The sequence below is a fragment of the Phasianus colchicus genome, chromosome 21 (genome assembly GCF_987193195.1).
Source record: "Phasianus colchicus chromosome 21, bPhaCol1.hap1.1, whole genome shotgun sequence".
Classification (NCBI taxonomy): domain Eukaryota; kingdom Metazoa; phylum Chordata; class Aves; order Galliformes; family Phasianidae; genus Phasianus; species Phasianus colchicus.
The window spans coordinates 3,403,031-3,425,666 of record NC_143456.1 but is presented as its reverse complement, the minus strand read 5'-3'; the positions used below and the strand labels follow the sequence as shown (position 1 = coordinate 3,425,666).

Sequence of the window (22,636 nt, the reverse complement as noted above, 5' to 3'; positions counted from 1 at the left end):
ATTTTTTAAAAAATATATGATTTGTTGCTTCATGTTGACTCACTTATAGGGAAGTCTCCACCTTAAAGTCAAAAAGTAAAGTTTGTTCGACCTATATGTGATACCTCAACAGCTGCAGCATCCCATGCCTGGGGTTGGGGGTAAAGCTGCTGGGTTTCATCTCTTTGATGCAGTTGGAGCAAACCTTGCTTGGCTCAGGGCCACCGTGGAGGTGGTCAGATCTTGGTGGCAGCTTTTTGGGGATGCTGCAGGTGATGGGAAGAAAATGCTGACGCAAAGGCAGGGCCCAGCCTGTTTGCAACCTGTCCCACCTGCTTTCCCAGGGGGATGGTGCCACTGTCCCTGGTCTCAGGGACCACACTGGGTGCTTCCAGAAGGAGTGAGTACTGACTTCTGCTCCCATTGCCTTTGTCAATGCGCTTGTCCTGCCTGCAGTGCTGCAAAATGGGCTTTGCAGCTCCTGTGCCATCCCAGAGCAGTGTCACCTGGCTGCTGGGGCTGGAGGCTGTGCTGTCTTCATCAAGGGGTGGGCTGGGGCTGGGCTGCAGCAGGAAATACTGGTTCAATACGATGAACAGTTACAGACGTGATTGCAGCACAGCTTCCGTTTTCCTGAGGCTTTTAACAGTGAAACAGTGCAAGGCGAAGGCAGAAGGGAGCAGAGCACAGGGAGGCAGCAGCACAGAACTGAGTGGGAGCAGCTATGGGGGACACCTTCATCCGGCACATCGAGCTGCTGGGCTATGAGAAGAGGTTCTTCCCCAGCCAACACTATGTAAGTGCACAGCGAGCAGTGGAGGGCTGGCTGGGGCAAAAGCCTGGCCAATGTATTTCTTGAGATAGCTGTGATTAAGGGTTTAAGAGCATCCCTTTGTGGAGCTGGGGGTCATGGGAATGACACGAGCTGGAAGCAGCCGGAGGATGAAACCCCGCTGGGGTTTGGGGTCCCAGCCACGTGCTGAGCTGCAGCACTCTGCTCTGCCCTGCAGGTCTACATGTTCCTGGTGAAGTGGAATGACCTCTCTGAAAAGCTCATCTACCGCCGGTTCACCGAGATTTACGAGTTCCATGTGAGCAGACCCAGGGAGACACCACCCCCCATCCAGGGTTGGGTAGGGAGGCAAAAGCTGACAGCAAAAAGATTTGAGCTGGAACTGCCCCCAAACAAACCGGGCTCAAAGGGGGCTCTTGGGTCCCTGTGTTTACATCTCCTTTGCCCCAGGAATGGGGAGCCTGGTGTCCCCAGGGAGGTTTCTCCTGGTGTTGGGTTGCAGACTGCAGCTGGGAGGGGTGAGCTGTGGGTGTTGTGGAGGGGTCCCTGTGCCATTCTCACAGCCCTGCTCGGCCCTGCTCCATAGAAAGCACTGAAGGAGATGTTCCCCATCGAGTCTGGAGACATCAATGCGGAGAACCGGATCATCCCACATTTACCAGGTAAGAGGCAGAGGCCTGGGGGCTGGACCAGAAATCACAGCCGCTTGGGAAATCACCCCAAGCTGCTCTGCCCCTGTGCATACTGGCTGCCATCTCTGTTCCTGCTTTTGGGGCTGAAAATCAAAAACCCAGCAGGGTCTGTCTGGTGCTGGGCGCCCTGGGGATGCATCCCAGAGCATTAGCTCCAGTCCTGGGTGGATGTACAGGGAGAGGTGTGCTGAGCAGCTGCAGCTGAACACAGCCCTCCTTTGATGACACCATCCACAGGATGTTTTTTGGTGCTTTTGTGATGATAGAGAAAGGTATAAGGGAAGCAATGCAATGTATGTTCAAGAAGATGAACAGCAAAGAGCTGACACTTTGTACCTAATAAGCAAGGTGCGGCTCAGGAAAAGTCCCCTTTACATTTAATTTCCTTCTTCAAACAAAGCAGGGAGGGAGAAGTAGCTGTGGGCTCTGACTCCTCAAGGAAGGTCTTTGCAGCACACAGCAGGATGGGTGTTTTTCTGCTTTCTGCTATTCCAAGCTGCCACGAGTGTCCTCTTCTGAGCACGGGGCTGCCCAGCACAGCACGCTGCTATGTTTGGAGAACTGAAAGCACCAGGAGTGGGACAGCCATGGGGGTGTCATTCACGTGTGTGCCCGATGTGGGGTTCAGTGCTGTGCCATGGGTTGGAGCTGCAAGCGGGGTTTGCTGGGAAGGAGGAATGTCCACGTGTCCACATGGTCCTCTGAGCCATTCCTGGTGTCCTGGAGGCAGCGAGCCTTGTTACAGCTGGGCATGGCCTGAGCACAGGTGTGGGAGTTATCCTGTAACCAAAATAGGGTTCAACGGGGTTTTCCTAGGGCTTGTGCAATAGTTGTGGGCTGCAGGATGAGCTCAGCTGTGCAAGCTCTGCGCTTGCTCACTGGCACCAAAGCCACAAAGTTTTCAGGTGCAGAGCAGCCTGCTCAAGCAAGATGTAAATCTGTGGCTTTCTGTCTGCTTTTTCTGACTCCTTTCCCCTCTCCACCAGCCCCGAAGTGGTTTGATGGGCAGCGCTCGACGCAGAGCAGGCAGGGCACGCTGGCTGAGTACTGCTACACGCTGGTCAACCTGCCCCACAAGATCTCCCGCTGCCTGCACGTGGTCAGCTTCTTTGAGGTCCGGCCCGATGACATGAACCCCATCACAGACAGCCAGTGAGTGCAGCAGGGGCAGTTCTTCACCTCTGTGGTGCAACACCAATTAATCATGGAATAATTAGCTCTTGGGACCTAGCTAATGCACCACTTTGCTCCATGTAGGATCAGGAAGCCCGAGGTGTTCCTCCTGCCCAAGGATGCAAAGAAAAATGCCAGCGGTGAGAGGCCTGGAGGGGCTGCATGGGGGTGCCACTGCCACAGCAAAATGCACAGGGAGAGGGGCAGTGTGGGTGGATGGGGCTGAGCAGAGGCAGGCTGCCCCATGGCAGGGGCCATGGCTGACAGCAGAGGGCAAAAGCAGCCCTGCTGCTGTGTGAAAATCTCATCCCGTGGGGAAAAGAGTCCGGGATGTAGCTGTGGAGCCCTAGAATGTGCTGAGGTTTTGCACTAGGCTGTCCTGGCGTTGCTTTTAGTGTGGCTGAAATAGGGTATTTCTGTGCGAGGAGGGAACGTCTCTCTTCTCTCCCACAGACATCACAGGCCCCATCGTCCTGCAGACGTACCGAGCCATCGCCGACTATGAGAAGAGCTCCAAGTCTGAGATGGCTCTAAAAGCTGGGGATGTGGTGGACGTCGTGGAGAAGAGTGAGACTGGTAGGTGTCCACACCACTGTGAGCCAGCCCCGTTCCCGGCCACCATCTCAGCAGGGGTGGGGACAGCCTTTGTGTCTTACACCCAAACATTGCGTCCCTATGGTGTCAGTTACAACAACAAAGGCTGTGTGAGGGGCTGCTGATGGAAAGGCCCAGAGCCAAACTTCTCAGTGCTTCCCGATTCACATTCACATGGAGCCCCGTGACAGTCGGTTCTGGTTGGAGTGTGGGGTTGTGAGGCAATCCTAGAAAACCCTGCAGCCTCCTCACATGCCTCAGCCTGGGATGTTTCCTGCCCAAGAGGAAGCAGCATGAAGTGGCCGGGCTCCCCAGTTACACCACCACAAAAACAAAGAACAGCCCCAGCGCCCTTCCGGATGTGTCATGGGGACTCCTGAACACGGGATGGGGAACACAGCCACTGCTGGCCGTTCCTGTAGCCTCCGCGCTGTCCCTGCTCTTGCCCACCCTGCTCTCCTTACAGGTTGGTGGTTTTGCCAGTTAAAGAACAAGCGGGGCTGGGTGCCAGCTGCCTATCTGGAGCCGATGGATGGTCCTGATGAATCAGAGGAGCAGGAGCCCAACTATGCAGGTAGAACACACAGAAAACCACAGCGTTCCCAAGAGCATCACCCGTCTGCAGGACAATTCACTGCAAGGCAGGACCTCTGGGCACAGGGATAACACTATAGGAGCAGCACAGGGTTTCTGTTGCGCACGTGTCCCTGCTGTGCCAGGCGGGAGGGGTCCTGCAGCTTCCTGTTCATTGCTACCAGGGCTTCATCTTTGTGGTTTTCAAAACACTGTAGCAGACTCTATTAGCACAGCACTTCCTTGTTCCTCATTTAATCACGCAAATTGCAAACATGCTTTTCAGCCTAGATAGATGTCCTTTCACTGCTTGTACTTGCCAGCTTTCTCCTGTAGAAGTGCTGGGTGGACCTGGAGGAGCTATTGCAGCAGCAGAGCTCAGTCCAGGCTTGCAGACCTGGATCACTCTGGGTTTGCCTAAAATTGCAGGTTGATGCTCTGGTGTTTCCTCTGCTCAGTGAAGGAGAGGCTGAGCCCCATCACTGGGAGTGACGTCCCAATTGTGTGTGTGCAGGTGAACTGTACGTGGTGCAGAAAAGCTACACGGCTGTGGAGGAGGATGAGCTGACACTCAAGGAGGGTGACACCATCGAGGTGATCCACAAGCTGCTTGATGGCTGGTGGGTCATCAGGTGAGAAACACCACAAAAGCAGGCAATGGGATGGGATGGACCCGAGGTTCTGCACATCAGGGTGGTGACGTCTGTGGACCATTTGGTATTGCTGCCCAATGCTTTCTTTTGGAGGATTTCTAGTAGCTCTGTGGCTTTCCTAAGTGCAACCACCAAGGAGGCAGGAGATGGAAAAAATGCATCTGTTATTTTTCCTGCCTCTAAGTATTCTGGCATAGTTTGTTTGGTGAAACCTCAGCTTTCATCCCAGCCTTAGCTCACTCTGTTTTAGACTTTCCCAGGGAAACCCCAGCTGCATTTGTGCTCTGGAGAACAAGGAGTGTTGCTTTGTGTTGCAGGAAGGACGAAACCACAGGTTATTACCCCTCCATGTACCTGCAGAAATCTGGGGAGGTGAACACTTCCAAGAAAAGCGGGCTGAGGAACCACAACATTCCCCCCCGGAGGTAGGAAATGTGCTGAGGGAGGGAGGAAGGGAGGAGGGCAAAAGCTCTTCTTCGAGAGGGTGAAATGAAACTTTTGGATGTGTGGTGTCCCCTGTTCACCCTGGTGATGCAGAGAGAGAAGAGAGGTGAGCAGAGCACAGAGAACAGGAGCAGATCCTGCAGTACTGCAGCAGAGCCAGCCCAGATCAGGCAGGATCAGGCAGGCACATTTCTCCTTGTCCTTCTGCAGAGTTCCTTTTCTGGGCTAATCTCGTTTAATTTTCAAATTAGATTTTTTTTTTTTTTCCCTTAAGTGCATCCACTGAATCTTTGAGAAGCGAGGAGAGATTTGACTAATCAGGGCTTCCAAATGGCCTAATCTGATGGGAGGATTTGAGCTAATGGAAGGGATTTTATTTTGATTAAAAAGATAAAAAGCAATAATAGCTCATTAATTCTGATGCAACGACAATGGCTAAGAAGGGCAGAGCTTGCCTGGATCTTTTCTTCCCCCACAAGAAAACAAGGCAGCCTTCTATAAAATCTCTCAAAATCCGGCTCTGCTGGAGCATGGGTTGATGGTGAGGCAGTGTAAAATGGTACAAATCCGCTTATTTGAGTGCACTGATGCTTACTGATACCCTTGGGGAGGTGGCGTGGTGAGGACAGTGACCTGTCCCTGTGGCACTGCTGATGGCAGTGCACAGCAGAAGCAGGTGGCAACTGGCTCGCTGCTTACCAGGGAATGGCCACAGCATGAATTTGGGCTCGGAGCACTCCTGCTGCAGTGGGGAAGAGCTTGGCTACAAAACGGGGCACACACTGAAACTAGGCAGGGGCTGAAGGCAGAGGGCTGCAGGTGCCTGCAGCAGAGCAGGACGGTGCAATGGGTGGTGAAAGCAGCCACTCTCATCCTGGTAATGACAACAAAGCAATGGCTCTGTCTGCCTGCCTGGGGATTGCCCTGCATGCTGGGGCTTTCCCACAGCAGTGTGGCTCCACACAGCCCAGAACTCAGCCTTTCACTTCTCTCTGTGGTGTCTGCTGCGGGCACAGCACTGAGCAGACAGCTGCACAGGCACCTGCCCCAGGCTCTGCCCCCAGATCCCATACAGTGAAGCTCAGTGCTGCAGCCAGCATAGATACCGTATCCATCCATCCTCCCATCTGCAAGCAGTGTTGCATCTCTTCCAGGAGTTTCTTGAATTCTGGGGAAGACCTCATGCCTCTCTTGCCCTTTTCAGCATTGTGTCTGCCATCCCCACCTTCACTTTCCAGGCTTCAGGTTTCACCCATCAGCACATGCTTCCAAAGCATTGCTCTAGCTGCCTCCTAGCAGTTCACCCCCAGGGCTGGCAGGCACCTGCTGCCTTCTGTCAAGTGGAAATGAAAAGCGGGTAGGGGTGTTCAGGAAAGGCAGAGCAGGAAGCACAGTGTACAGAAGCAGGGTTGGGGATTCTCGGAGAGAAACTGTGTGAGTGAGAGCTATGGTTGTGGAAATGGAACATTTAATTTCTGACTTGCTTGCAGATCCACCATCCGCAATGCAAAAAGTATCCACAACAAGGGACGGAAGCAGATCAGCCAGGAAACCTACAGGAGGAACAGCAAGAAGTATATGCAGAACCGGAGGAACATGAGGGGCAATTTGCAGAAGAAGGACATCATCCGTAAGTCTCAGCAGGGTCCTTGACCTAGACGTGGACTGAAGTCCTGCAGGACTGCTATTCTATGATTTTATGACATGGTTCATGCCCTCCAACACTGGTTGCTGGCAGTGTGGCATAAACAAATAGACTTGAGAATCTCTGTGCCACACTGAAAGATGTAGGGAGAGAGGAGGAAGCAAGTCCTCTTTTCTCTCAAACACTTTGCACTTTGTGGGCCCAGGCTTGGGCTGTCTTTACAGGACAGCATGGCTCCAGCTCTGCCCCTTCACAGGAGGACCTGGAGGAGCACGTAAAGGTGTGGGGTTGTGCAGAGCTCTGACCCATCTCTGCATCTGCTTTACCCACAGCTGAGAAAAATGAGCAAGAGGAGAACAAGTCGAAGGCTCAGCCTGCGGTTCCTCCCCGGCCCAGTAAAGACCTCATCATGAACCGCTGCACAGAGAGTACCAGGAGGAAGATCATGTGAGGCTCTCAGCCCCCAAACCCTGTGAGCAGATGCTTTATCTCTTATGCAGAGGGGGCACCGAGCCAGGCTGGGGGTCTGCGTGTCTCCCAGAGCAGCTGTGACCCAGGCTCTGTATTAACCCCACAGCACAGTGGCACCAAGGTGCCCCAAGGAGCAGTGTGAGCACTTCCATCAGCACCTTGCTGAGCCTTCCCACAGCCCAGGTTCCTCATCACTGGCAGGCTCACTTTTCTCCCTTATTTGTATTCTGAATGATTTTTTTTTTCCTAGTTTTTTAACAGTTACCAGCGTTGTGCTGACAGCGTAGCCAGGGCTTCAATCACTGTGAGAAAACCCTGAATAACGTGTACAAAAAGCAGTGTAGCATAAAGAGACACTTTATACGTGTATTTCAACGCTTTCACGCCGTGTGGACAACTGATCAATAAACAAGATATCGATGCTGAACCAAGTCGGTTAAGTAGTGAAAGCTCTCTGGTGAAAGCTTTCTTCTCTGCTCCCTCTAGTGGGATGCTGGGGCTGAAGGTGTGAGGAGTGAGCTGAGCCTCCGAGGCGGCCATGAGGTGAAGCGGCCATGAGGTGAAGTTGCTTGAGGGGAAGCGGCCATGAGAGGCAGCCATGAGGTGAGGAGGCCCTGAAGTGAGGTGGCCGTGAGGCGAGGCGGCTATGATGTGAGGAGTCCACGAAGCTAAGCTGCCCCAGATGGCGGTGGGGTGTGAGTTGGGGGCAGGGTCTCTCAAAGGGCTGAAGGTCAAAGGGCTGAAGGGCTCCACATGGCTGTTCTGCCCCTTCACAGCCTGAGTGCTGCCATGTCAGGTGGCTTTGGCCGTCGCAGAAGGGCCCAGCGTGGTGGGGGGTAGCACTGCCACACAGCAGGGAGCAGAACACGAGGTTTACGTGAGGTGACACCGCAGCCAGCCCTGCTGCGACGACGCCAGCAGAGTTTGGGCCAAGTTCTGGCTTTGGGTTTAGCTTGGGGTCCCGGTTTGAGCTGGACCCACCCTCTGAGATGGCCGGCATTGCCGCTTTAAGACGAGGGGCGCGGAAGGCGCGCTCTGTACGGCGCATGCGCACAGCGCTCGGCGGCGCAGGTGAGAGGTCGCCAAGATGGCGGCGGTGGCGGTGAGGAGGGCGCTGAGGGCAGCGCGGCTTCCGCCGGTTCCGCGCCGCGGCCTGGCCAAGCCCGCCGGGCCACCGAGCGCCAGGCAGCTGCGGGAAGCCGATGAGGCCGCCCCGATCTTCCAGTATGTGGGGAAGGCGGCTAAACGGAAGGATCGAGTTTTCGTGTGGGGTTTCTCGTACTCGGGCGCTCTGGGCGTGCCCAGCTTCGTGAAGCCGGACGCGGGCTGGAAGAAGCCGCGGCGGATCCAAGCGACGCCTTACCGACTGGAAACGGAGGAGAAGGTGGGCGGGGAGCCGGGCTGCTGGAGCTGGAGATTGGGAAGTGCCAATCCGGAGGGGTTTAGAACCGCACAGACGCTGTCCTGTGCCTCCTGCTGTAGGAACTGCTTTATCAGTGCGCTGCGTTTGGGTTGCGAGGGGAGCAGCAGAGCTGTGAGGGGTGTGGAGCGCAGGTGTGATGGCTGGGTTGGGTCAGGGTGCAGTAGAGAGCGATAAGGTGTTCTCTGAGCTTCCTCAAGTGCCCGAAAGGAGGTGTGAGATTGGACACCCAGGTAGCAGCGATAGGATGAGAGGTGATGGCCTTAAGTCGTGCCAGGGGAGGTTCAGCTTGGAGATCAGATGTTTGTTCTCCAAAAGAGTGGCACAGTTGCACAGGGAGGTGCTGGAGTCACCGTCCCTGGAGGTGTTCCAGAGCTGTGGGGTTGTGGGGTTGGGTTGGTGGTTGGACTTCGTGATCTCACTGGTCTTTTCTGACCTTAACGGTTCTGTGATTCATTTTTCTAAGCTTATTACTGAATGCTGTTTTGTGTTTGTCTTCAAAGATAACCTCTGCTGCCTGTGGTTATGGATTCACGTTGCTGTCTTCTGACACCACCGACATCACCAAAGTGTGGGGCACGGGCCTGAACAAGGACTCCCAGCTTGGATTTCAGAGAAGCATAAGAGACAGAAGTAAGGATTGAGGTGTTGTAAGGACTTACAGGGCAGCACTGTGGGGTGCACACTGTGAGGGAAACTTCAGATGAGAAGGTGTAGAAAATTTGCTGGAGGTTTTGATGCAGATCATAGGGCCGTACAAACATGCTTACGTGTTTGTTTGGTTTTTGAACTTAGCTGTTTTTTGTTTTTTTCATGGTTTGTAAGTAGGTGTTGAAGCCATCCATCTTTTCTAGGCACCGTTCCTGTATTCTTGCCTAAAAGATAACTAAAATGGAAGCACCTTTTTGTTGAGTCTATAGACAATATGATGGACCAGTTATTAAAATGATTTTGGCAAAATAGTTTGCTCCCTTCTGTTGCCTTTGCATCTGTAATTTCTTTTCACATGGAGATTTTTTGACAAGGTCAGTGTTGGCTTTTTGTGAAACTGTTGATTTATTTTATTTGAATACAAAACTGAATTTTGAAAGGAAAACACATTGTTCAAACACTTGGTCTTATACCAAACTCTCAAACACATAAAGAAGATTATCTCTATGCAGAAAGCTATCACTTTCCACTTAAACCAGATATCAAAAACCGTGAGCTTCCTTTCCTTAAAAGATTTTTGTTTGAAAATGTTCTTCAAACAATTAGGAAAAAAAACCCATTATAACCAGTTTTTGCTCTTTATACCCTGTAAGAGCATAATTAATCAAGGTATGATGTGTCTGTTGTGGGCAAGAAATTAAACTTAATGGCAAACCAATAGAAAATAACTGCTGTTGTGGAGAATGCTGAAGTGTATGCACTTAAATAGCAGCAGGAAAATGACAGCAGCTTCCACTCACTTTTGCTTTTTAAGGTTTCAACTCTTACTCTGCCTTAGTTCTGTAATTGTTCAAGTCTCATTGTTCAAGTGTTCTCTCGTCTTCTAGTTTTTTGTATGGCATGCTGATTTTTCTTTTTGCTAAAGAGTCCAGACAAAGGTTAAATAGTTCTGCACTTCAAGCCCTTCTAAGTAAGGGAGTGTACATTGTTTTGTGGGAGCTGTTGAAAGGGATGTACAGATCAGTGAGGTTGCTTCTGCTCCACATTTAACTTTCCACAGACAAGTTTTCTGTTGGCTAAGCTGCTTGTTCCTTCGTTTTGCAACCTTGCTTTGATACCTGGTAGTTCTAATGCTGTGTCCCAACAGAGCTGTTTTGCAGGGAACCTAAACCTTCTGATTTCCAGATGGCTGTAGAATCAGTTGTTTCTAAGCTAAACTTACATTTTATCTTCATCCTATCCTGCCTTAGCCACCTTGTTTATTTTCCTCTCACGTCCTTCAGATACCATCAGTGACGATAGCGAGTTCATTACCACAGATCCCAGTAGCTGGTGTGGCTGAACTGGAAGGAACAGAGAGAGAAAAAGGGGTTATGTTTTGTGATGTCCATGTCTCTTTAGATAGATACTAGCTTTGCTTGATGGTGGCATCTGACTTAGAGTGGGTGTAGGTGTTCTTTTTCTAACCGAGGCAGTGAGAGCTAGTTAAAATGCTGCTACATGTGAGCAGAATACTATATTGAGTCTTCTGGGATTTGCTTTCACCTGTTACAGTCTTTGATATCACAGCTTTTTTTTTTATCTCCCTTTAACCTTTTGCCTAGCACTTGTTATGTTATGCTGTTCATTTTTTTTTTCCCAGTCGACTGTAACTGATTACATATTCTTTAAGTTACTAAATCTTTTTTTAATACGGCCTGTCACTTTCTTTCTTGAACCTTAGATCTCTTATCCTTTTAGGAGCTGTGCTTGCTATTGTTTTTTGCATGCCATTTTCTGACGGGGTCTTTAATCTACTGTTCTTTAAATATGAAGCCCTAAGATTTTACGTTTGCCTTTCATGCTGTCTTTTTGTGGTGTCTGCTATTGTACCTTGTTTGCAGTATCCCCACTTGTACAGAGTGCTTTAGTTTGAGCTTACTGTTAGGCTTTCTAGTAATCCAGACATATTCAACAAAATGATAGAGCATGTGGCTGAAAGCCTCAGTTTCCCAGTTCTGGCCTCCTGGTGCTTTATTAACATTCACTGTCCATGTATGGTAGATTTTTGGTTAGGCAGTGATTCTAAGCTTCAGCCATCCCTATTTCTTTTAATCTTTTCCTCCCAGTGGTGAATATCACTCACCTTTTTACTTTGATTAACATCCTAGCTTTTAGAAATAAGTTTGCTTTTGTAACAACTAGGAATCTGTTTGTGTATGTACAAATATACAATGAATTTGCTTTATAGAATCAACTGACTTCTTTATTTCTCTCTATTCCTTAAGCTAAAGGCTATGAATATGTCTTAGAACCATCTCCAATTCCATTACCGCTGGAGGAGCCACAGAAGACTCGAGTCTTGCAGGTGTCCTGTGGCAGAGCTCATTCCCTGATCCTGACAGATAGTGAAGGAGGTACAGTATTGCTCATGCTGGTAACAAGGGACTGACCGTGCTTTCATTAAAAGACTTGAGAAAGATTGTCTGATGTCCTCTAAAACTAGACCCCAGAAGGACTGCATGCACTGTCAATGTGATGCAGATCTTTGTGGGATTGCTCCCAGGAGGCAGAGGGCTGAGCTGATAATCATGCTGTGCTCTGCATTCTGTTTGGCTGAAGCTGTAAACATGTTGGATGCTTTTTGACTGCAAGTATTGCAAAATATGGTTTGTTTATCTAGCCTCAGGCTTCCTTTAAGTGCAGGCTATTTGTCTTGTTTGGGCAGATATGTTTTTGAATTCATTTTTGGATGGCTATGCCAATAGTTCCGTGTTACTTTCCCTGTGGAACCCGAGTGCTGCATTTATAAAAGCAATGAATGAGTAGGCCTCTGTACAGAAGGTCTGGTGTGTGAATTGGCATTCTGCCTCTCTGGTAATTCTCTGTAGCAGTGGCTTCAGTGCTGCTTATCGCTGGGTGAGCTGCATGGTAGATGTAACACTCCTATGGGAGCACTGATCTATTCCTGAGTCTCCTTGGCAACGGCAGGATGGGCTGTGCAATTACTGAAGGACAGCCAATGGGCTCCAGGTACTGCTGCAACAATGCTCCTGGATATTGTTGACTGAAATGGATTCAGTCGCTTGACTTTAAGTGGATTTGGCTTGGAGAAAGCTTCTGCCCATTTATCAAGTGCTGTGTATAAACTTTCATACTGAGGACTGTACGAATATATGTTATGTACCTGCAGAGAAGCTTTGGTGAGGTTGGGCAGCAACAAAACTAGTGTGTTTTATCATTGTTTTTCAGTCTTCACCATGGGAAATAATTCTTATGGACAGTGTGGTCGGAAAGTTGTTGAAGATGAAGTTTACAGGTGAGAATCCACATGATTGGAACTTTGTTAACGTTAAAAGCATTGTTGCATGAAAAGAATCTTTCAGTAAAGCTTGTGGGTGGTATAAGGATACTGTTCTTAATCTTGAGCAGGCTTTTATGCTGCAGGCATCATGTAAAGGGCCTGACTGTAAAGCCGGGTTGGACACAGGCATTCTTCTTACCACATTCATAAAACAGGAAAAAAAAAGCCAGTATCTGACAATTTTCACTGGGCACAGTGAGGAAAAGCAGTCTTCATAAAAGGCCGGAGGTAATCTGTACCAGTAGTTCTTCCTCCTTCAGCCTTTCAGAGGGGGTGTGCAAGTGCCTTTTCTGGGGGTCTTAGAAATGCCATTTCATCATGAAAGAGTCATCCTTTTGTTGGACCTCTGTGCTGTGACTGCCTTTGAATCTGGACTGATTTCCTTTACGGTGTGCTTATGGGCCACAAAATGCATTCTCAAAATATTTTACAAGAGAGAAGTGATCCAAGTGGGAATATATTGTAAGTTACTGATTCCATCACTGGGCTTGGAAGAGGTCTTGCAGATTGCTGAGTGATCCACAAGACTTGGCCTGTGAAGTTTTAAGGAAATAGCTCTAATTTAGCTAGCTCTTCTTCACCTCGGTACTGGAAGTATTGTTCAGAGGTATTTCAGTACAATCAAGGTACTGTTCAGAATTCCTGTTTTTATGAAAGAGTGAAATAAATGCTAACACTACTGTGTTTGTGCTCTGGGATCTAATTTCAATTAGTCTGTAGTTAAGCATAGTGTTTATGCAGGTGCTGCAGTATTATCTATTGTCAGTGTTCTTTCCAGGCTAGGGAATGTGTTTGAGGACTTCTATCCCCAACTGCCATTAAAGGTTATATTTTAAAAGCATCTGTTCTTCTTTAGGAGAAGAGAATGCAAAATCAGCTTCCTTTTTTGTTCAGTGGACCTGTGCTTTCTGATTCTGTAAGAGCATGAAAGACTCTCTTCTTCAAACAGCGAAGTGACTTTTGGTAAAGGGAGGTCTATCTTCACATATTTCAGTTGCAGTCCTCTGAAATGCTCTCTTTGTCTTTTATCTTCTCGGTTGCTATTTGTGTCCAGTGAAAGCCATTTAATTCATCAACTGAATGATTTTGACAGCAGAGTTGTCCAGGTAAGAGGATCTTCTGAATCTAAATCTGAAGATGGGTTGAAAACTGGCTGAGTGATTAAACCCAGAGCATGGTGATCAGTGGCACAAAGTCTGATTGGAGGCCATTATCTGGTGATCTATCCTGGGGGTCAGTGCTGGGTCCAGTCCTATGAAACACCTTCATTAATAGTCCCTTGGAGTCCTGGTCACAGGGGAAGCTTCTTTATTTTGAATTTTGGCTTTTCCATTTCAGAGGTGAACTGTGAGGCCTGCTGAGGGTTTGCAGAACTCTGTTTGTAATGCTCATTTCTCACACAGCTGCAGCATTTCCAGGCACAGGAGCAGTTCAGCATTAGTAGGCTGTGCTGCCACAGTAGTACTTTGTGTATAGGTGTTGCTTCTGGCTTGTGCAGCATCCTCAAAGGCAAGGATAATGTGTTTGCCAGCAGTTAGAGAGAACATTGTGTATCCTAATTGTGTTTAGAGTTAGGCTTTTCAAAGGTGTTTTTCTCAGGGGAATTGAGTACCTGTGTCTGTGACCTGAGTCATTGGTACCTGTTTGTACTTCTGCGGCATCTGCTTGCTTAAAATTTCTGGTACTCAATCTCTTAAATTGTGAATTGATGTTTGGCAAATTTTTAGGCTCTATTTTTGAAGAACTTGACCTTAATTTGTGCCAAACCTGTGGCAGTCATGATTGCTGGTTCAGTGTAAACCTAAATTTGAGAACAGATGTGTTCTTGGAGCATTTGCATGGCAAGGAATCAGTAGCAGTTTGTAACTGGCATTGAGAGTGTGTGGTAGCATTCTGAGAAGGGAAATCTCTTATTTATTCTTTACTGTTATTATGTTGCGCTGCTGAATCTGGCTTTCTGTTAACTCAGCCTTGTTCTGGATCTCAAAACAACTGCACCATGCTTTTCCACAAAGAAAACTGTGCTGTTTCTTGTGTTGTATCATGCTGTTTGTAGCCTTCCCTGCCTGTAGAGCATTTTCATTTGCAGAGAAAGGTCAAAATCTAAGCTGATGGGCACTGTAGAGGTTCACTGCTCAATTTGTCTGCCAGTGATGCTTCGTTAAATCAATTCTGAACACATGACCTTTGCTGACGAGGTCTGGCTTTCTGTTTGTGTGCAGGTTGTGTGTGGACAGGACCACAGTCTGTTTAGAACCAAGAAAGGTGCTGTCTTTGCGTGTGGTTGGGGAGCTGATGGACAAACAGGTAGGAGCTCAGCTCAGCTTCCTATATTCATCCATTCACTAAAATGCAAGCTCTTAATTCAGAGCTAAATTTGTCTTGCATGGAAAGGGGCTGGTGCGTTTCCAGCTGTGTGCAGATGTTCTCAGTACTCTTGTGTAACCACAGAGAGACAGAGCAGTTCAGTTCATTTTCCAGATACCGTGCTGTCAATCCCAGCATGCAGTCTGAGGAGGATGTGTTTGCTGTTTGAAGCTTGAGGGGAGGTTATCTGGAAGTGGCATGTGAAAGTTAGCTCCCTGCTTCCATGCAGGCTTTGCTTCATGATTCTCATTTCGGGGTCTTTTGCTCCCTGTTTTGGACTAACAGAGATCTTTGGCTGCAGCTGCTGTCTTAGCATGGGATCTTTGGCCAGGCCCTTGTTCTGGTGGCTCTTGCTGGCAGAGGACTTTCTCTGAGCCTTTCCTGCTGTTTAGTCCTTCTGCTGCTCCTGAAGCCAGGTTCTTTCTGCAATTCTGTCACGCAGGCATACTGTGGTCTGTCTGCATTCTGGTCTCCTGTCCAAGCAGCTGTCACATCATGTGCTGGCCTCCCAGCATCTTTTGCCACTTCTCCTGCTGTTGTCTAAAATGATTGCAGAGTGTGCTGTCTTTGCAGAAGACACAGTGCTGCTGGTCTGGACTTTGCCTCCATCAGGATATCTACTTGGCTTGTTCAGTGATCTCAAACTCTTCAGTCCATGCAGACGAGAGATCAGGGCCTAGGCTGTTTCCTGTGTATGGCTGTATAAAGTTGTTCTGTATTTCAGAGAGAGATAGCTTTGGCTCATAGAGCTGGTGTTTGTGGCTGCTTGTCCATTGAAGTGGGTTCTGTGTAGGAATTAAAGTATGGCTGGAGAAATAATCATCTTGCTCTTTTTTTCCCTTTCAGGTCTTGGACACTACAACATCACTAGTGTTCCAACTAAGCTAGGTGGTGACATTGCTGGAGTAAACATTATCCAAGTCTCTTCCTATGGGGACTGTTGTCTGGCTGTTTCAGATGAGGGAGACCTGTTTGGTTGGGGAAATTCAGAATACTTGCAGTTGGCATCTGTCACAGAAACCACGCAGGTCAGTTGGCCTGGGGGCCTTGTTTTCACATGTTTCTGCTAGGCTGCAGTTAAAAATTAAGTGCTTCTCCCAGCTCTTTTTTTGACAGCAGTATAAATCAGTATACACTAACACCACTAGCAAGCTGATTTTCCCAATGTTTACAAAACCAGTGTGTCTGAAATGGTTGTATAGCTTTAGGGCAGCATGTTTCCCAGCTATTGATAGGCAGAATTTTGGGTTACCTCATCCCAGTTTGTTTGTTATTGGGGGGGAGCACACTGTATTCTTTTCCTCAGCCCATTGCTTTTGCACCCAATGAGATGCAGCTTAGTGTTTGTGCTGGATGCTTTAATGATGCAATCTTAGGATCTGTAGAAAGAAATAAAGATGGGGGGAGGTATATTACAGAGAAATGGTTTTAATAACTTTTAAAATCAAGGTTTTGTCAATACATATGTATTATACAACAGGGAAATTATGTTCTTTAATTATGCACTTCATAATGTTGAACTCTGTGCCACGGGCCTGGATTTTTACACTAGCTCCCTTAGTAGGTTTAGAGTTGGCCCTGAACAAGTCCCAGTTTTTTTGCACACAGAAGCTTTTTGGAGCAAACTTCTATGGGTAAAGAATATAGTGCTGACTTGACACTAAGTGTTGTAGTACTGATGTAATTAGACAGATGGTCTCCTCTTAGAGTTAGTGTAGAAAACGGAGTCAGGGAATTCATTCATACTCAGCTATTCCTGGCAGAAAGCTAAGAGCAAGCAGTCACATTAACATGGCCCTAGTAAAATATGTAACTTTGTTTCCTATGCTACTCCTTGTCTGTCCTTAATGTAGGGCTAATTACTGAGGCTTGGGAGGCCTGAAGACAGTGACTGTTACAAGTAGTGTAGTGGCTGCCTGACTGGGTGCTTATGGCTGAACTTGGAGGGGTCTGGAATAGCTGAATGACACCTTTGCTAAAGCTGGAGTTTTACATATCACATAGGTAATGTGCAAATTACAGAACAACAAGTACTGACTGTAACTAAAACTATAGAAAACGTTAAAAATGTAGGTGTAGTTTCCAGTTTATTACCTTGTCTAAAACAACTCTTGCAACCTCATACAGGTAAATGTTCCCAGACACTTGCCATTCAAGATTGGGAAGATAAAGGAGGCTGCATGTGGAGGTACTGGCAATATTGTGCTAACTGGTGAGTTGATTTTTACAGTCATCCTCCCTCTTTAATGCAAGGCCATACAGTGGATGGATTATAACATACTGAAGCCAGCTTCTTGTTCACTAGAAGCAGGGAGTTGCTGTCAGTATGAGAAAAGCTTGGATGATGGGAATACTATGATTTAAGAATGAACTAGAGATCCCTTCTGATTCCTTGTTTTCTGATTACATGGGTGGCCTATAATGAAGGTGAATATAGGAAAGAAGTAAGGCAACACTTGAGAGGAGGAGCAGGTCTTTATAAGTCAGACTTACATAAGTCTGACTTATAAATAAATCTTGATAAAGCAGACTAGAAAGCAGAGAGTTCTGAGAATTCTTGCTGAATATTCTTGGGATTGCCAGCAGTATGAGGAGCACAGCTTGAAGAAAGATTCTGAATAAAAGAGCAAGGAGAAAGATTTGTACTGCTTTGAGGAAGGATTTTCGTGATGAAGAGATTCCCACTTACAATGCAGTTACTGTGAAGACGTTTGAGCTTCTAGCATGAAGGAAGCAAAGCTGGCAGTCATAGCATCTTATTCTGTCTTATGCTGTCCAGCTGCTTCTTTTTCAGGCACGCAGTTTAAGAGAGAATGGCAGGCAGGGCAGGTAGCCTGCCTCAAAGGTTTGGCTGTACCTCAAAGGTGATAATAAAATATTCAGTCTCTAGCTGAAGTAAGTATTTTATCCAGCCTGCACTATGTTGGCATTTTTCCCCCATGAAAGTTTTGCCTGTGAAGCTTGATGAGTCTACACAGCTTAGGGAAAAAAAATAAAGGCATTTGAATGGGAATCCATTGTTTGTTACTTTTGAATATTCAAAAGGTGTTAGACTTCTCTGGGAGAAAGGAGAATATCCCTTTGGATCTGATTAACTCTTGGTCATGGCATGAATTTCACAAGCACAGACTTTATTACAGAGTGTCTTCTTACTGTAATGCAGAAGAAGGAAGTGTTTTTGTCTGGGGATATGGAATTCTTGGGAAAGGACCAAACCTAACTGAAACAGCAGTGCCAGAGATGATCCCCCCCAGCCTTTTTGGCTGGTCAGACTTCAGTCCGGATGTCCGTGTTGCTCGTGTTCGCTGTGGGCTCAGCCACTTTGCAGCACTTACAAGTAAGTTTCTAGTCCTGTTGTCATGAAGAAGTCGTATGGCCATGCTATTCTCAGCTTAACTAACAAACAAAACCATCTTTCTTTAAACCACATTGGAATGCAGCAGGAGGGGCAACATGTTTGCAGGAGTCAGCATGGTCTCTAGGCATAGGTACTGCTATGATAAAGCCTGTTTCAGTGTGAACATGTCTGTTACTTACTTGTCACTTCTAAAATGAGCTATAAGTTCTAGAAAGTGTTATTCTTCTAGTAAAAAAAAAAAAGATAAATCAATCTTTCAAACAGAAAAGCCAGGCAGATTTTTTATTTTCTCATACAGAATAAATCAATCAGTTACACTTCAGAAGCAAAAAGAATTCTTATGATAGATGGACAAGTTAAAACTGAGAGTTTAAATGTCAGGCTTTCTTGCCTCTTCTGACCAACTCCATTAGCAGACTGAGGTGGGAAGACCTATACAGTTAGTGTGCTAGGGTGTGATACCATGGTATGTATGCATGTGTTTGACACCAGCCTTAAAAAGAAGCTTTGGATGTGAAGGTCACTTAAAAATGATCAGCAGAGGGCAGCAGCACAGAAAACCCATATGCTTGCTTAGCAAAGACAGTACTTTGCTAATGAGAAGTGCTTAGTCCTGACGTGCTTGGTCAGTGTTGGGGAAGTGATGTGCCTGTAACTGGTCTCCCCTGTTATCCAGGAGGCATTACAAACTGCACCCTGACTAAACTGTACTTGTTTTAGATGTTTTGGTTGTCTGTTCTGTGGATCTGATCTGCGTACTTCAGAGCTCAGTATGTCAGGAGGATTGAAAAATGATCACTTCCTGACACAGCTGAATATAATTTTGTTTTTCCTCAGTTACCAGTAGAAGGTCACTTCTTTTGGGCAGTAAGCACTGTCCAGGTATTGGGTTGGGATGGGTTTCACTGCCTTGCTTATCCCAGAAGGGTTATACCTGGACTTGTGCAAGGCCTGTGACATGGTCTCACACCACGTTCTTATCTCTAAATTGGAGAGAGATGTATTAGAAGGCTGAACTATTCAGTGGATAAATACTTGGTTGGAGGGTTGTGGTCAACAGCTCTGTGTCCAGGTGGAGACAGACACAAGTGGTGTCCCCCAAGAGTCTGTTTTGGGACCAGTGCTCTTCAGCATCTCTGTCAGTGCCATAGCGGGCTTTCATGCTGCATGTGTAACTTTTTATACTTCCAGCAGCACCAGAGCCACAGCTGCCAACATCACAAATAGAGGGTTTTTTTAGTGACTCCACCTGATTATTTTTTTTTTTATTATTCTTTCTTTGCACAGACAGAGGAGAACTCTTTGTATGGGGCAAGAATCTAAGAGGATGCCTGGGAATTGGAAGAATGGAAGACCAGTATTTCCCATGGAGGGTAAGGACAGTAATGTTAAGACCAAGAGTGTATTTTTTAGCTCATCTTTGTTATCGTGAGGACAAGAAACGTCATTTGTTGCATAGTTTGGTTAAGTAATTTTGGCAGAAGTAGAAATCTAAGATGACTGTAGGACTGCTTTCTTTTCCAAAGATCTTTGTCTACCCCAGAGCTGGAGGTATTTTTGAGTCTGCTTTGAGGGTTTTGTTCCCTCCAACAACTGGCTCCTGCAGGATGTTACTACATCGCTGTACCAAAGTGAGAGCAGTTACCATTTTATTTGTAATGTCCTGCTCTAGAGCTAGCTATCTCTGCATTCCTTTAGCTCCAAGGAAAAGCTTGCATCTTTTCATTTGTAGCCTCTGCTTTCCTTGAGCTTTAAGTCTACTACAAGTGAAACAGGCATAGCTATACTAGCGGGTGGGCTGGGTCTGCTTAACATCAGAGCAAAAACTGCCTTAGGTAAAGTTGAGTTTTTGCATCTCTCCTGTCCTTGCTGATGAGAGAAGAGACTAATCCTTGTGGTGCTTGGGCAGATCCTCATCCTGTTGTCTGTGTTACATTCAGTTTGGGCATGTTTTTATGCTGCTGTGCAGATGGGGTGAGGATACAGTCTCCTCTCTGTCTGCTAGTGAGGCTTCCCCTTCTGCCTTTCCAAAACTTTATGTGCTTCTGTGAGGGAAGAACAGGAATGTTTCACTGCTCAATGCACAAGCATCTCTGGTGCTCAGCCTTGCTTTCTCTGGGTTTTCCAGATGATACTTTCATAGGTGTAAGTTCCTGCAAAAGCTTAACAAGTATGTTAAGCAGAAGGGAGAATGAGAAATGGGAAATATCGTGTACAAAATCTCATCTTGAGAAACAATCTGCTCTTGTATGTCTGATCCAGGTAACTATACCCGGTGAAGTGGTGGATGTTGCATGTGGAGTTGATCATATGGTAAGCATGGTCAAATCTTTCATGTAATATTGCTGAGGCTTGGCACTGTGCTTTGAAGATGAGGATCGTGGCGAAGAGCTGCTTGGAAAGGAAGGCTCACTCCAGGGAGCCAGGCAAGAAGTGACTGTGAGCAGAGACAGCCATAACAGTGCCTGGGTGTGCTGTCATCTCTGCATTGTGGAAACTCTCCAGCCTGGCTGCAGGAAGGAATTTCATTCCCCAAAGAGAGTGGAAATGCAGGGAGTGCTCTGGCAGCTTGGTGGCAGGCTCCCAAAGTCTGACACCCAGCCCACAGCTGGTGAGTCCCACTGGGCGTAAGGATGAAGAGCATCTATCTCCCTCAGGGAAGACTGGCAGGAGATGAAATCTGTAGCTCGGGACATTCATTTATGGGTGCTTTCTCTGACACATCAGTGTTGGACTGAGCCAAGCTATTACTCAAGAGAAAACTTTTTTTGTTACTATGTTTTTATGTGGAAGAAAACTCATTCTGGCTGTTGGAGTCCAGCACAGCTGTCCCCTGCATCCACCACCAGCTGTGGACTCTGAAAACTGTGCATCCAAGGAACATATTCATTAAACTGGCAGAGTGAGAACTTGTCTGCAGGGGGAAAGTACTGCTAAATAAGACAATGTGGAAAGATAAATCATATGCTGCCTACATTACCACTGCTATGGAAGCACAGATTGATGGACAGTGGAAGTAGGCTGCAAACAAAACTTCCTTCTAACTACATACAGTGGCAGTGAGCAGCACTTAATGTTTGTCAGTACTTTGTCTTCATACTGCTGCCTTTGACTTTTAGATGTTCTAGCAATCATTCTTGTCTGTGGGGCTATGATTGTTCTCACTTGCAAAGAGCCTTCTTGAATTAGCCTGGCAGTTCTGCAGTGCATGTCAGAGGAGGGAGTCTTGAGCAAGAAGCAGAGTTACTGCAAAGCCTTTGTTTCTTGGTACCTTCTCAGCAGAGAAGTTTTTGTAGTAAGCACATGAGATCCAGTAGGGATGCAGAACTCATAGGCACTGAATTGGAAAACTGCTGTGAAATACTTCAAACCTCAGGCAAAGCTGTCGTATGTCTCTAGGAGATACCTCTACTTTGTAAACTATTTTTTTCAAAATTCAAGCAAATGTTTTTAATAAAGCAATTATAAAGTCTTTGTGTTGGTAGCAATGGAAGTTTTCTTGAGCTTGACTTCCCACGAGAACTGCTCTGTCTTGCAACTCTTCATTTAAACTTAAGCTTTGTGGAGCACAGGGCTGTGGCAAGAAACATCTGTCAGCTGAGGCACCTCTGCACTGGCATGAAAGCAGAAAGTGACTGTTCAATTGTGAAGGACCTTTACAGCTGTGAATTCTTGTTAAGTTGGCTTTAATTTAAACCTTCTACATCGAGCTTGAGCTGCCCAAGCATATCTTGTTGACCTCATGGGAGTAGCTATGCCCTTTTATCACGTGGAAGTGTATTAAAGCACTGAAAATAAATGCAAAACCTACTGCCAGAAGGGTGTTTGTAACAACCTCCTTTGTGCCTGTTGCTGTTAAATGAGATTACAGGATTCCTGGTTGGTGAATGGGATCAGTGCTGGCTGTTAGCTGCTCTTTCACAAGTGTTTCCTGGTGCCCTTTGGGGTTGGGCCTTTTGGAGAACTGGAATGAGAACTGATTCCAAGTCATACCTGGCTGTGTTTCAGTCTTGCTGTGCAATAAATCGTAAAGTCTGTATGTTAATTAAATGCCAGCAAGGTCTTTAACCTGAAATTGAAGTGTTATACAGTAGTGGGAGTGTTTGCACTTTCATTACAGTGGCTGTGGATGCTTTCTGGCATGCTGTGATGGTCGTGGCCATGGGATTAGTGGTGGATCCTGAGATCTGACAAATGCTACTGTCCTTTGTTTTGGTTATGGTGGGCACTGCTGCTGTGACTACATCCAGACAATCAGGCTAGAACTTGTCCAGTGCTGTTAGAATGAATGTGACACCTGCCACTTCATTATTTACATCATGCAAGTTATTCACTTGCTTGGAAGATCAAAGATGAGCTGGGAGTTCCAGGACCAACACCAGTTGCCACTGTATTTGCTATTTATTGAAATTGCTATGGAGGTGACTGATGATTTTTCTGGGGAACTGCACAGTGGCCAGCCCTGATGTGAAGTGCAGTG

The 22,636-nt window shown here is 47.0% G+C and overlaps 2 protein-coding genes across 4 annotated transcripts; both read left to right on the top strand.

Moving 5' to 3' along the window:
• The first annotated feature begins 200 nt into the window (after nucleotides 1-200).
• On the top strand, nucleotides 201-7,677 carry NCF1 (neutrophil cytosolic factor 1). 3 transcript variants are annotated; one of them, XM_090122272.1, is made up of 12 exons: nucleotides 201-775; nucleotides 990-1,070; nucleotides 1,359-1,434; nucleotides 2,451-2,616; nucleotides 2,722-2,777; nucleotides 3,091-3,213; nucleotides 3,698-3,805; nucleotides 4,319-4,436; nucleotides 4,775-4,882; nucleotides 6,392-6,531; nucleotides 6,879-7,018; nucleotides 7,504-7,677. In XM_090122272.1, the coding sequence occupies exons 1-11, from the start codon at nucleotides 704-706 to the stop codon at nucleotides 6,995-6,997; spliced, it is 1,167 nt and encodes a 388-aa protein (XP_089978398.1). In that variant the 5' UTR covers nucleotides 201-703; the 3' UTR covers nucleotides 6,998-7,018; nucleotides 7,504-7,677. The 3 variants fall into 3 exon arrangements, with proteins under 3 accessions (XP_089978398.1, XP_031447770.1, XP_031447769.1); XM_031591910.2 differs by lacking the exon at nucleotides 7,504-7,677 and adding an exon at nucleotides 7,124-7,467; XM_031591909.2 differs by lacking the exon at nucleotides 7,504-7,677 and having other exon boundaries at nucleotides 6,879-7,467.
• A 309-nt stretch (nucleotides 7,678-7,986) lies between these two features.
• Nucleotides 7,987-22,042, top strand: RCC1L (RCC1 like). Its single transcript, XM_031591907.2, has 11 exons — nucleotides 7,987-8,401; nucleotides 8,941-9,070; nucleotides 11,356-11,484; nucleotides 12,320-12,386; nucleotides 13,486-13,537; nucleotides 14,654-14,738; nucleotides 15,645-15,826; nucleotides 16,926-17,010; nucleotides 17,962-18,135; nucleotides 19,444-19,529; nucleotides 20,419-22,042. Exons 1-11 carry the CDS (start codon nucleotides 8,105-8,107, stop codon nucleotides 20,494-20,496), a joined length of 1,365 nt encoding a protein of 454 aa, XP_031447767.1. The 5' UTR covers nucleotides 7,987-8,104; the 3' UTR covers nucleotides 20,497-22,042.
• The last annotated feature ends 594 nt before the right edge of the window (nucleotides 22,043-22,636 follow it).